This window comes from Seriola aureovittata, chromosome 17 (genome assembly GCF_021018895.1).
Source record: "Seriola aureovittata isolate HTS-2021-v1 ecotype China chromosome 17, ASM2101889v1, whole genome shotgun sequence".
NCBI classification, from domain to species: Eukaryota; Metazoa; Chordata; class Actinopteri; order Carangiformes; family Carangidae; genus Seriola; species Seriola aureovittata.
In genome coordinates, this window is record NC_079380.1 from 11,947,827 (window position 1) to 11,961,024 (window position 13,198).

Consider the following 13,198-nt stretch of genomic DNA (forward strand, 5'->3'; position numbering starts at 1 on the left):
ATAAGGACCCAGCTGTTTTGCACTGGGTGTAAAGGTCTCATTCGCTGAGTTGTTGTAAATCATCAGAGTGGCACAGCTCCAAAATGGGCGGACCACATCTGTGCACCTGTCCCTTTGGAGCGTGTGTGTGAGTGTGTGTATGTGAGTGCATGTGTTTGTATGGCTGTCTTGATAAGTCTTGATCTTAGATGATACATAAGAACAACATGTTAATTATCTGGCTAACTATTCATGCTGTAAACCCCCTGGAGAGCTCCGGCACAAACATGAGTGAAACTAGAAGGACAGCAGTGAGCAAAGGCCACTGATTCAAATATGCCAGTTCCCACTGAGGAGCATTGCATCCCACTGTGAATCCAGCAGACTGGGGACTTAGCCAAAGTCTGACGGAAAGGGCAGAGTTGCACTGCCGATGAAGCAGATAAAACTACTCATGCAGAGTTGCGATTGAGCCATAAGCTCACAAAAGAGCAAACCACTGTGTATCATAGAAATATGGTGTCAGCTCAGTTCATAGAGCTTATAGTCAAAGATTTTAGTCCTTTTTCTTTGCTGGAGGAGAAACCACAAAAGAGCTCGACTAACAGCTTTGAGAATCCTGCAAGAAAAGATGAAGTAGGAAAATTGTCTCTCTGGACTGCATATAATACAAGTGAATTTTTGGCTGTTTTCCAGAAATTGTTTTATGAACATATTTGGATGCCTACACATATAACACACAACAACAATCCAGGACCTATTAAGAGGTACCTAATCAGAACGGAGGATAACATGTACTTCCTGCTTAGAAAAAGGAGCTATAGTCTGACAGGGCAGGGAGCGATTGAGCAGACGGTCTGACCTCTTGAAAAGAGTTAAAACCAGACCTGCAGACCCCCAGCAGCCACCCAGTGGTGCATATACTCTCTCAGCACTTCCCCTTCCTGTCTGCACAACCTCTTCCTGCTATTGTGCCCTAACTATGCCAACGCCAATTGCGAATAATAGCGTTTTTTGCATCATTTATTTAAAAACAATATCTGAATGTATCTCTCCATTGACTAAGAGAATGGAAAAGACCTTGGTTTGTTCTATTATTCACCAGCCAGACAAAAATACATCAGCGGCACATAACTAAAATGCTCTTTTCATGTAAGACGCCTTGTCACCACATCTGTTAAATACACTATCCAGTGCCACCATGTTGGAGAAAATGCAGAGAGGATACAGACATGGGTCTGGTTAACGTTGACATGAAGTTGTGTACACATATTCCATACATTGTTGCCAACAACAGAAAGCTGAGCTTTAATGATGTCAGTTATTAGCATCCCTGCCCTCAGTGCCAAGATATGAGCATGGAGCCATGGGAACTGGGTCAAACCATGTACCAATGGATCTAATCACAGCCAGCCTCTTGGAAAACTGCTCTGCCCACTGAGCTAGGAGGAAAATACAGGAAATGTGTGTGTGTGTGTGCATGCCTCAGAGAGAAAGAGAGAGAGAGAGGGAGAGAGAGAAAGAGAATGACACTGGAGTGAGAGATTTCTGGCATGATTTGTGAGGATAAGTGTGATCGCAGATTGCTGATTACATGACAAAGGGGGACAAAAATAACCCAAGCAGTGCAGTAAAGTTTGGCTCAGTTCTGTTGCAACACTCCCAACAGCCTCTAAAAATCTCTAAAAACTCCCATGTTCTATATGAAAGATGTTGCAAACAGGACTGTCACATGTATTTCATGCTGAGTGTGTAGCCTGGAGGTCTGCAATGCAGCTGTGAGCTTGTCACTGTCTATCATGGCCTCAGATTGGCTGGTTGAGGTGTCCCTTGGGGGACGCTGGCAGCGGAGGGACCCTAAGAAGGGCCCAACAGGACAGAACAGATGGGACAGGAGCTCCGGCAGAGACAGGGAATGTGGAGAAGCCACTCTGTCTGTGATGTTGATGGCAGAGATAGATGAACAACCCGTGAGGCTCTCTGGCCTGGCTGTCTGTGTCGGGAGCTCTGCTGAAAAGCTAAAGCCAACATGCTTTATTGAGATTACGACAGCTGCACGTGCTAGAAAGTTTTAATAGCGTGGGATGATCCTATTCCTACCACTCTTTCTGTGTGTCTCCAATGTATGTTTGAGTGAGGGTGGGCTTGAGGTAACGTGCACTCCGAGAGTAGAGGTTGGTAAAGAACACATTAAGTAAACTGCATTTCATGTTGAAAACAAGCTGATGAACATTTAACACACAGGCATCTACTACTCTCACTCTCAACTGATGTGGTCATTATGACCTAGACATCAAACAGATTGTAGCCTATCTTCAAAGGCAGCAGAGGGTCTTGTTCTTTGAGCTTGTTTGTTTTCAGACATTGGTATTTCCTCTTAGGAAAGCAATATCATACATCGCCGGCCTGTGAAGACAGAGACTAAATAGCATCGGTCAGGCTGGAACACAGAGGTTATTGCTTGGCCCTGTAGAACCTGATGTAAAGTTAACTTGAAGGAGATTTTTGGAGGTGATGAGAGAGAAATTCCTCTAAGCAAATAATGTGCAGAATGAGTCCTGGGAGGAAAGTAAACACGTGGGAGAGTTGGCAGCCGTGTGGGCGGTGTGCTCACGGAGGGGGAAGAAGACTTTGCCAGGTTTATGCCAACCATCTGCCACTTTGCAGGCATTCCTTTACCTGGAGCTGCTGATGACTCAATACAAACAAGCACGTACTGACACACACACACACACACACACACACACACACACACACACACACACATTTATAAACACACAGATGAACGAACTAAAGTCAAAATGCTGAAATGTATCATAAGCTTTCAGGGCAACAAATACAAAATAATTTAAAAAAACCCCTGTTTGTTCCGATGATACATCAGTGACAAGATCTACAAATCAGCGCAATGTAAACATGGTCGACCGCAGAGATTTCAGGAAGATGAATTAGATGAGACAATATTTAAACAGAGCAATCAACTGTCAGACTTTGAATAACTCCCTCTACACCTCTGGTGGCAACATTAACAAAGTGCTGATAAGAAGGGCCTGAATCTGTTGAGGACATCTGGGCTCGTGTATTTACAGCTGGCCAAAGAGAGATGCGATTTTCCTGCGCATATTTTCCCAGGGATCTTAGATATTCCAAGTCATTGTAATTCCATAAAGTTTGGAGTGAAATGTTTACCAAATACCCAACTGACCATTTCAGCTGCACATTCCACACAAATGTGTCTTATATAATAAATATTTCTATCTTGAGATATATGGTAATGTTGGATGGCCGCATGTTCAGCCCCCCAGCACTGTGCATGGTTTATAAAAGCATGAATAATACATGTCGACATAATCAAAATATGAAGAAAATAACATCCGCTGTCTTGAACATATTTGGTAGCTAGTCAACTGTCTGCTGTAGAGCTTTCAGTCTACAGGTTCATCTGAGATCTGACTGAACAAAAAACAAAACAAACAAAACAACAGTGGTCATGCTCTGGTTTGCTCACACAGCTAGCCTTGCTAACAAAAGTGCTTCCTCTGAGCCCTGGTAGAGCTGTGCTAAATGCTAGGCCCTGTGCTGCTATAGGGGAGGGTACTGGAGCAGAATGGTGGCCTTGGGCCTCAGCAGGGTACCACACGGCCTGGAGCGCTGGCATGAGATCCACAGTCAACCACACACACACAGTCACAGAAACACACACACAAAAAAAAACCTTACACAGCAGTGTTCATGCTAGAGATGCTCTGAATATTTCTCGAATTAATGTTTTTTTTTTTTTTTCTTCAGACCTTTGCAGGGCAATGCATCTAGAGGCCCACTCGGTTTCCTCCCAAATGACAAGACGGAGGGCTGATGGGATACAAGGTTACTAAAACAGAAAAACCCACTTACTGTAGTTGTCCAGCAAACTAGGTCACAGTTCTGTTAAGTATGCAAGAATAACTGTGAGAGGAGTGTGCGCACACACACACACACGCGCACAAGCACCCGAATACACACATGTCCAGAGAGGGAGTGAACGAGAGAGGGCCTGCAGCATTCAGCAGCGTTTCACTGGAAACACAAGCAGTGAGTTATATCTAATAACTTTATTTATGGTGAATAATCTCCACAAGAGGCACTCTGCTCTCTCTGTGACTTCACTGTGTTTTTACACTTGCCATCTGCCCGAGCACACACACACACACACACTGAAACAACGTGACATGTCCAGAACAGAGCATCAAGTAGACAAAGAACTTAAACCGAGGCAATGAGTATCAATACTGTGCTCTATTTCCATCCAGGACATGCATGAAAACACCCTCACAAGCCGTCATTCTTTGTTAGTTCTAAAATCTTTCTCTCCGCCATTTTCACGTGGGTTGGCAAAGCCAAACGAATGTGATGAAACGGCTAATACGAAATGAGCGTTTCCAGGCAACCAAAGCAAATGAAAGATTTTACATCCACTGTATAGAAAAGAGTGATGGAGAATCATCTTTTATAATTAAAGAGCAAACTAAATCTTACATGAAAAATGAGAAGCTCTAGTAAAGGCGATGAGAGGTAAACAGCAAATTGTCATTAGTGGATTAGTGCTTCCTGTTTTGAGCCTATTGGCATTCCTGAATGGAAGGAAGTGGGCATGTTGATAGGGAGTAACCTGTCTCCCTAGAAAAACATAGTTATTTCTGACAACAATGCCACTCTACTCTGGCTACCCTCATTTATGTCTGTTTATTATTGTATACAGCAGACAAGTGTATGTATAGTAGCTAGGCCTTGGTCTGTACCCCACAAAATATTCAGTATATCATTCTTATTAGCAGTGAGCTGAACACTATGTGAGAAAATCAGTAATTGTTTTCTGAATGTTTTTACACAACACTGATCTTAACTGGATAAAAATGTTTCTTCTCATGGAGAAAAAAGATCTACCACAGGAGAGAGCGTATTACCATAATCAGTTCAAACAGTTTATTGCAAAAACAATACAATCTAATATTCATAATTTTAACCTGGTAAAAATTTGAACAAGAGGAGTGTGATATTATTTTATTTCAAGACTAATATTTTAAAAGTTATTTGTCAAAAGCCAGGCTTAGTATCTTTAAGTAATATATTAAGACCTCATCAAACTCCGTCTTGTTCCTGAATGTCTCGCAGCTTGAATTACATCTGATTGATGTTCTGCATTTCAGTCAGGCCCCGGGGTCACTTCCTGTTGGAGATGAGATCGTGAGCAACAGAGTGCGTCAGCCCTGACACCCGTGACACATCGTCGGCGTGATTGAACCCACTTTAATGTGCACCAGGTCGATAAGGACAAAAAGAAATATCAAAGGAGAGTTTGAGTTTGTTGAGATCCAGCTGTTTGTGTGCCATGTTGTCTCTTACATACTGTGTGCGTTTTTGCACACATGCACAATGCAGTGGCTCTTTAAGAGGTTAGTCTTTTGAGGGAATCAGCGACATGGAAAGGGAGAAACAGCGCTTCTGTCCGTTATTACATCATCTCTCTTTTGATGGCCAAAAAGGTCCCTTGACAAAGGCTCTTTATCACTAACTCTACCCTGTAGTATGCTGTCTCTGAGAGGCACTGATGGGGTTATGGGAGGGTTATCAACACGGATTGCTGCTACTAGCACTGAAAGGCACTATACAATTACAGCAGTAGCGTTTGCTTTAAATAAAAGTGCACAATCTATAACATGCGTAATGACTCATCTCTGATTGCTGATGGCTACAACTCTTGTCATTAAATAATATGCTGAGAGTGTACATTCCAGTCAACATTTAACAATGTGATCAGCCGGAAACTATACAAAAGTGAACCCAGAGGAGCAGTGAATCAAATGCCCTGTGAAGACAACTCGCTCGGAGATCTTCACAGCGTTGTCCTCATCTGCCAAGCCAGTGAATCAAGCCGGTGAGGTGGAGGAGGTGGAAGAGAGAGGGAGGATAGGAAGAGATGCTGCATTGGCATGCAACAGGGTTTGCCTCCTACATCTCATGTTACCTGTCAGCTACCGTATGGTCTTTTAGAGTCCACAATGTTGCCAAGCGGTGCACACGTGCTAAAGCTGCGCATAATGTGAAAACAGGCAAGACCAGTTTTTTATTCTTTATGCTAACAGGAACTTGTTTACAAGATTAATATGTTCATGCATAATCTTCCCTTCTCTGGCCTGTTTGTCAGTATCAAAGAACAGGAAGACTACGAGTAATCAAACTGATGACACATTAATATGCAAACCTGTCAATTAAGTACATTCAAACATGCACAGACACATTTCAGTGTTTGCCCAATGTCCTTCCTAGTCTCCTGATAAAATTCTCTCCATGGACACTCTATGTTCTTTTCTTGCTGAAATTGTACGAGAGGGCAGCATGCAAGCTCATCGGTAATGCATTCACCTACTGCGTCACACTGTCAGGAGGAAGAGAAAGAGAAAGAGAGTAAGAGTGAGACAGTGCGGGAACGAGAAAACGTCTACAACTTATCTGCCAGCCCACAAATGGCTGCCATTTTCTCATAATTGCATTGTGGATTGGTGAGCTAAAGCCTACCCTAAAGGCATGAGAAGGGAGAATGCTATGACCATGCACTAGTGGTATTGGTTAACATCATACAGGTGAGTGATGCAGAGTGCAAAGATAGGTGGGTTGGTTTTGTGTTTGTGTGTGTCTGTGTGTGTGTGTGTGTGGGGGGGGGGTATTTGATAGGAGGTTAGGGATAGAAACAGTGGTGCCGTTTGGAAGTATAACATTTCATTTCATTTCTTTCATTTGTAAAATTCACTTATTGCATGGCACAATGTTTCCTCACAGACTTGTATCATTGTATCTTTTACCAGGCTGTCCTAGACCTAGATAGGGTAGTGAGTTGGGAATAGAGAAATAGGTCAAGAGAAATGGAGGGTGGGAGCATACTGAACGAAAGTAATCTTTTCCTGGCTTCTTCGGCATGTATGTTAACATCATGGAAAAGGTTTATCTCGGCTGATCTACCAAAAATGATGGCTGGCTGTAAGTTAACGAAAACATAACAAAATGAAATCAAACACACATTCAAGGATAATTTCCTCCACCTCTCAGAGCTGTGACACCCTGTTGTCTCTCCCACTGTACCACAAGACCTTTCTTTAAGCCATAGAGTATGCATGGCTGCACATCCTCCAGTATGGAGTCTGGCTACACAGAGGTGATTGGTCAAGCTGGCAATCACATGACATGGATCTCACCCAGGCAGCAGCAGCAGCAGCAGCAGCAGCCTTGGAGAGCCAGAGGGATGCTGACACAGCACACCTGATCGCCAACCCCCCACTGAAAGAAGACCTTCAATCTCCATCACATATAAGACACATACAGGACTTGCAGCACTGCAGAAAGACTCAGTATTTCAGACATGATAACACCATGCCAGAAACAGATGAGTAGATTAAAAGTCTGCATTTATAACAGCTTGCTCATTATCTCTAAATGAACACACAGTCCCGCTAACACACACATCCACCCACTCAAACATTCTTGATACCACAGTCATAAAATTTCCAACACGGCCATCTACTGTACTTCTTCTGGATCTGTTGAGTTGGTAAGAAGCGACTGAGGATTGGTCAGCGCTATTAACGGCTCCACAGAGACTCCTGAGGTTCAGGAAGGTCAAACCAACGAAGTAACCCCGTTCCACTCTGAAGACTGGTGACGCTCGAGTCAGCAGAATAGTAAAGCTGAAGCGTCAGTGTGTACAAAATGGAGCATACTGTAACTGTGATCGGTGAAAGTCATTCCTTATTACACTTTTTCCTGTAATGCCAATTTACTCCCAACTTTGCAGGGTAACAGTCATACAGCTACAAGGAGCCTTTGCAATTCAGCTCATTTGGCAAATCAGTGGAAATACAATGTAAAGACAGTTCGAGTTTCAACCCAAAGCATCTCCACTTCAGTCAGCATAGCACAGTTACACACTACCTCTACGGGATGTGTTCAGCAATCGGGATAGCATACTACATAATATATGTACGCCCTTGCACATTTCTCCTTCTTGGGTGGTGCTATCGTGGGACATCATTACCCTTCAATGGTTAGGGTGCGCCAACACCTCTTTTGACTCCTTCGAACGATCAATGGGGGAGACGGTGAAGACAAGATGTCAATAAACAAGGACAGCATGCTGACCTTTTACGGAACACAGACCTAGACCTCATCCATATTATTATTTATTCTAGCAACATGAAAACAGTTCTGATCAAGACCAATAAGTGTTAGCTTCAATCACAATAAAAGCTTCATGTGGTCTTTCTTCATTGTAATATAACTGGCCTATAGCTGCTAGAGATGGTACAGCTTTGGCCTTTCCTTTCTTGCCATCTATCCCTGGATTACACAGCCAATGTTTGACACTGCTCAAGGTCACCACAGGGTCAAACCTGTAACTTCATGCTCTGATCTAAAGCGCAAATCAAATGTCTTTCACAGCGGCTCCCCTTGGCATTGAAGTAACGGGTGCTGTATAGCTGAGAATTTCTGATAATGCTTTGAGTTGAGGGTTTTGAGAATGGCCGTCCTGGCTGTGAACAGTAGGTACCATTAGTAGGGGGGCTGCTAAGACTGTTCAGGGAGGATACTGTTGCTCATGATGGCTCTGTGGTACCACCTCAGCGGGTTGCTGCTGCTACTCTTAGACAGACAGCTGCACAAAACAGCAGAATATGAGAAGAATATTATCCTCTCAACAGCACGGGCATGAAGTACATTTGGGGAGTGCATTCAAATAAGACTGTGCACACTTACAAGAACGAACTGCTCTGCTTATAAGAAGGCCCACAACCTGTTTGCCTACACACATATCCAGTATCACACCCACACACACACACACTCTAATGAGTCACACAGAAATGATTATAAAAAGACAGGAGCTAGAAAAAGCAGCTTGAACCAAGGGGTAACTGAAAATGATAGCACAAACAGAGCCTGCAAGGTGTCGCCCCCCCCCCCCCCCCCCCCCCCCCCCCCCCCCTTTCTCTTCTGAGTGCATACCACTCACACTGCCTTGTAATAATAATGACCCACACCTCCTGGTCCCAATCCCCTGGTGCTGAGCAGAGAACACCTTCTGGCCCGGTGCTGCTGGATCAAGCTGCTCGGCCTCCCTGTGAGGTGAATGAACAGGGTGGGGTGGGGGGTGTGATAAACCCATAGGACCCGAGTAAAAGGTCACAAAGCATCTATTCCTGAAGGTGGGAAGGGATTGCAGAACCACCTAGATGCAGTGCAAGTCCAGGACATAGAAGACTGAGGAGAGGAATGGAAGAAGAAGGGCTGGAGGTTTGTCTTCCACATAAACCTGTTATTTACTCAGTTTATTGGATTTTAGGGACTGTAGTGGCATGATAGGGGTATTCTCCTCAAAAGAATAAAAATTTAATTAAATGATTCAAACAAAAAGTATGTTAGATAAATACCAGATGCGGATTACGACCTTCAGGAATTCACGGACTTGATAACCCACGCCTAGGAGGTGCTTCCCTCCTCACAGCTGAGATTACTGCGTAATGAAAACATTGCGCCTTTTTCCATTTTCCCTCACGTCTCAGCCCACACCGCATCCGTCTGCATCACGCTCACCTATTGACAGGTTTGGTGACAGGAGGTAAATGTAATCACAACATCACCTCCCTATAGCATTTCTTTCACACTCCCGGGGTGATACCTTATCTTAAAGAGGAGGTGATCTCTGTGTGACGGTCTGTGATACTGCGATTGTCTATATTTAATGTATCTCCGTGGGCAGGTTGTACTGGGGCAATGCGCCTACACGCTGCCTATGCGGTAGCTTCTTCCAATGGACATTACGCATAGGGGCACTAAAGGCGTTCTGAACATGGGGTATTCTATTGTTCCATTGAATATGCCCGACTGCACTGACCATTGTCTATTCCATATATCAAGCATAACAACATAACATGAATCATATATGCATGAATATGATTCACATCCAATCGGGGCCAAACAGGGGGGTTTCTCTTCCCTTTGACATGGCCCGATGAGAATAGTGCACGGAGAGGGTTTGCTTACCTTCCCACCGTTTGGTTGGCGAGCTGTCGCATCCGATTGAACTGCTTCTTCATCTTGTATTTTCTGCGTTAACACCTACAGGAGGAAATATTCCGCATTATTTCTCTCAATATAACGCTCCGTACTCCACAGCGGCGCAAAACAAAATCCAGGCTGTCGTATTTTCCTTCCCTCATCGCAAGCTGCCAGCGCCGAAAACTTCCACGATCACAGTAAGTTTTCTTTTTTAAATTTTCTAATGATATATATATTTTTTACATCTGCGTTCGCCCCATTGCCTGCGCAGGGATGCTAGACCAATTCACCGCTGGCACTCACAGGCAGAGAGCGACAGCAGTGACAAGTAGCGGCTGCGCAGCAATGCAGTGTGGGAAATGTAGTAAATCAAGGCTGGTCCTCAATAAAAAAATCCAATCTTGCCGGGTCCCAGAGGACTATTAGACCTGATCAAACAGTCGTATATTCTAATATGTGTTAATGATGTTAATGTGTCTTGGAAATGCATTTTATTAGTCTTAATTTCAGCAGGTTGCCACAGCAATAGATTGAGGAAAGTGTGTGTGGAAACACAAATAGCTTACGGCTGGACGGTTTCGCTGTCGAAAATTTATTTGATTTTATTTATTTATTTTATAATAAAATATAAAATAACAGATTAAAAAAAAATATATATATATACATATATATATATACACACACACATACATAATATATATTATAAAATTTAATAAAATAAAATAATATGTTTACAATAAGGAGACATTTTTCTTTTTTACATGTTTTAAGTGACTACGCTTATTTGCTTTTCTTTTATGTTAAAATGTGAGAACATTACCATGAACACAAAGGTGTCCACAAAAACCTTCACTGGTGTGGTTCAGCCTGGCAAACATCTCCATCTAGTGTTTTTTATGTGCCAATGCAACTCATGATAAGTTGTAGCCTACAACCTAATTCTTCATTTCAAACAAACTAGTGAACAAATAAAATAGGCAATAATATTACAGTTTTTATGGTCATATTTTGATTGTTTATTATATTAAGAATGATAAATACTGTTTTGAAATCCAAACTATAATTATTTTTACACTAGTGCATACATATTGTTGAATATACGCAGTATGAATAAGCCCTTAAATAAGCTATATTTATTATCATTATTATTATAGGGTTATAAGTTTTGACTGTGTTGTGATGTATTTTTGGATTTGCTGCTGCTTTTAGAAGAACTGCCCAGAAGGGTGCAGTCTTGTGTTATAAACCACTTCAGTCACCTTCAGTCCTCAGCACATCAGGGTGAATCATCAGCTTCAGCATCATGACTGGGCTGTTTGTTCGGGATATCTGTTTCCATGTAATGCATTCAAACACGATTGACATACACACATAACATGTTATGACTGCGCATGTCTCGGTGCATCATCTGCAGAGTTCATCAAAGGATGCTTAACAACTGTCAAATTATAAGACGTATTCATATCACATGGCAAATGCTGCCATAACTACTATAGTGTAATTTTTCAAGGCAGTGTAAGAAAAGAATCGTTGCTTTGTTTTCTTTAATGAGTGAAAAGGCACACATTAAATATCCATTTGAAAATCACAAGATTTAGGCAGCTATTGGAGGCCTTGGGAAGAGACCAATATGTTCCTGTCTGCACTGTGAACAGGACAGAGCCTCAGTCAGGAGTGATGCCCTCTGTCCCGCTGTCATAAGGCCTTAACAGGCCAACAGGTGGGCTGCACACCACTGCCGTAGGGTTCAGAGGCCTCAGGGAGTAAATGATACAGAAAAATGGCTGTTCTCTGCCCTCATCAATCTCCCAAGTTGGAAACTGAGAGGGGCGGGGGATCCTTCAGCCTTGATCTCGACCTTCTGACCTTGTCAGATCATTTGTTTTCATTAGTCCCCACTCAGACGAACTGGCCAGTCCCAGTCGAGACACCCGTCCTGCCCCCTTAAAGCAGGGAGCATTTCTGAAAGAATCTCCAGGGGTTCTCTCCACTCCAGACCCAACCCCCAAATATTACTGCTCTAGTGTGTCTCTGGGCGCTTCTAAATCAGCATGGATGATTCTTCACATCCTCATAGCCTGTTTCAGAAACTCTCACCGCTAACCCCTGCACTATGAAAGGTATGGCCTTGTGTAGAGAAACAGGAAGGGGTGAACATAATAGTCACTACAAGGGAATTGTGTGGTGACTTTCAGCCCCTCAAATATCATTAAAGAGCCCTCAGGTTTATAATCTGTTTACAGCACATCTCATGAGAGCACAACAAGCAAAAAATCTGAATAACAATACTTCATCTGGTTTCCTGCTGTTGCTGTCGGTGCATGGGATGACTGAGTGTTCTTCCTCTCCCTCTAATGCTCCTCTGCAGGGCAGCTGGGGACTAATTGGCTCCCAGTTCGCCTAATGAAGCCTTCTCTCGGGTCATAACCTCTCCACCTGATGACACACTGCTGCTACTGATATGTGGGCTGCACTTTGACAGTGACCTGGTCAGACGGATACCCTGTGGTTCCTTCACTGAGGCATGGTATTGCAGTCACTCCTGTGGAGCAACAATTACAAGTCCTGTGCATGCAGTTATTAGATGGTTTAGGTCCTGCAGGAAACAAAACATTGGTGTCGGCTTGGCTCAAAACAAACAAGGGTAGGGCGTTTGGAAGGTTCTAATGGCATGTTATGAGCTCAGGTTAAAAGCTGCCCAGTCCACAAGTCAAGGGAAGATTGGTGTGGTCGCCACGTACATCATGCTTGTGTTTTATCTTCAGACACATAGCATCGTGTTACTCTGATCAATCAGTCTGGGTGTGAAGGGTGGGTTGCTACAAGCCTTTGGTCTGTCATTAAAGAAAAGTGTGACATGTTCATCAGGGAGGTGTGTGCAAGGCAACAGGTAAGCACTGTGATTCCAACACCAGCATCCCTTTTAATTCAGAGAAACTTACTCACTTGCTAATTCCAAATCCAGTAAGATCATGATCCTATTGATCACTGATATTAGGATTTGAGTCAAACAATGTACAAAAGGCAGAAAGGTATACCTTTGTTTCTTGCCTCTTGAAGACTGGGTGTGGAGAGTCAAAACTCACCATAGGCATTAACATCAGCCTTTCAGGTAAACCTGAGTGCTGAAGATAGG

General features: G+C 43.2%; 1 protein-coding gene across 5 annotated transcripts in view; it reads right to left on the reverse strand.

Moving 5' to 3' along the window:
* Nucleotides 1-10,389, reverse strand: part of arhgap44a (Rho GTPase activating protein 44a) — a 28,155-nt gene extending 17,766 nt beyond the window's left edge. For 3 of the 5 annotated variants that reach the window (XM_056401608.1, XM_056401610.1, XM_056401609.1), the window contains exon 1: nucleotides 10,048-10,389. In XM_056401608.1, the coding sequence (XP_056257583.1) occupies nucleotides 10,048-10,100 (53 nt within the window). In that variant the 5' untranslated portion in view covers nucleotides 10,101-10,389. The remainder of the gene's footprint in view (nucleotides 1-10,047) is intronic. The other 2 variants (XM_056401607.1, XM_056401611.1) reach the window with 2 other exon arrangements.
* Between the last annotated feature and the right edge of the window lie 2,809 nt (nucleotides 10,390-13,198).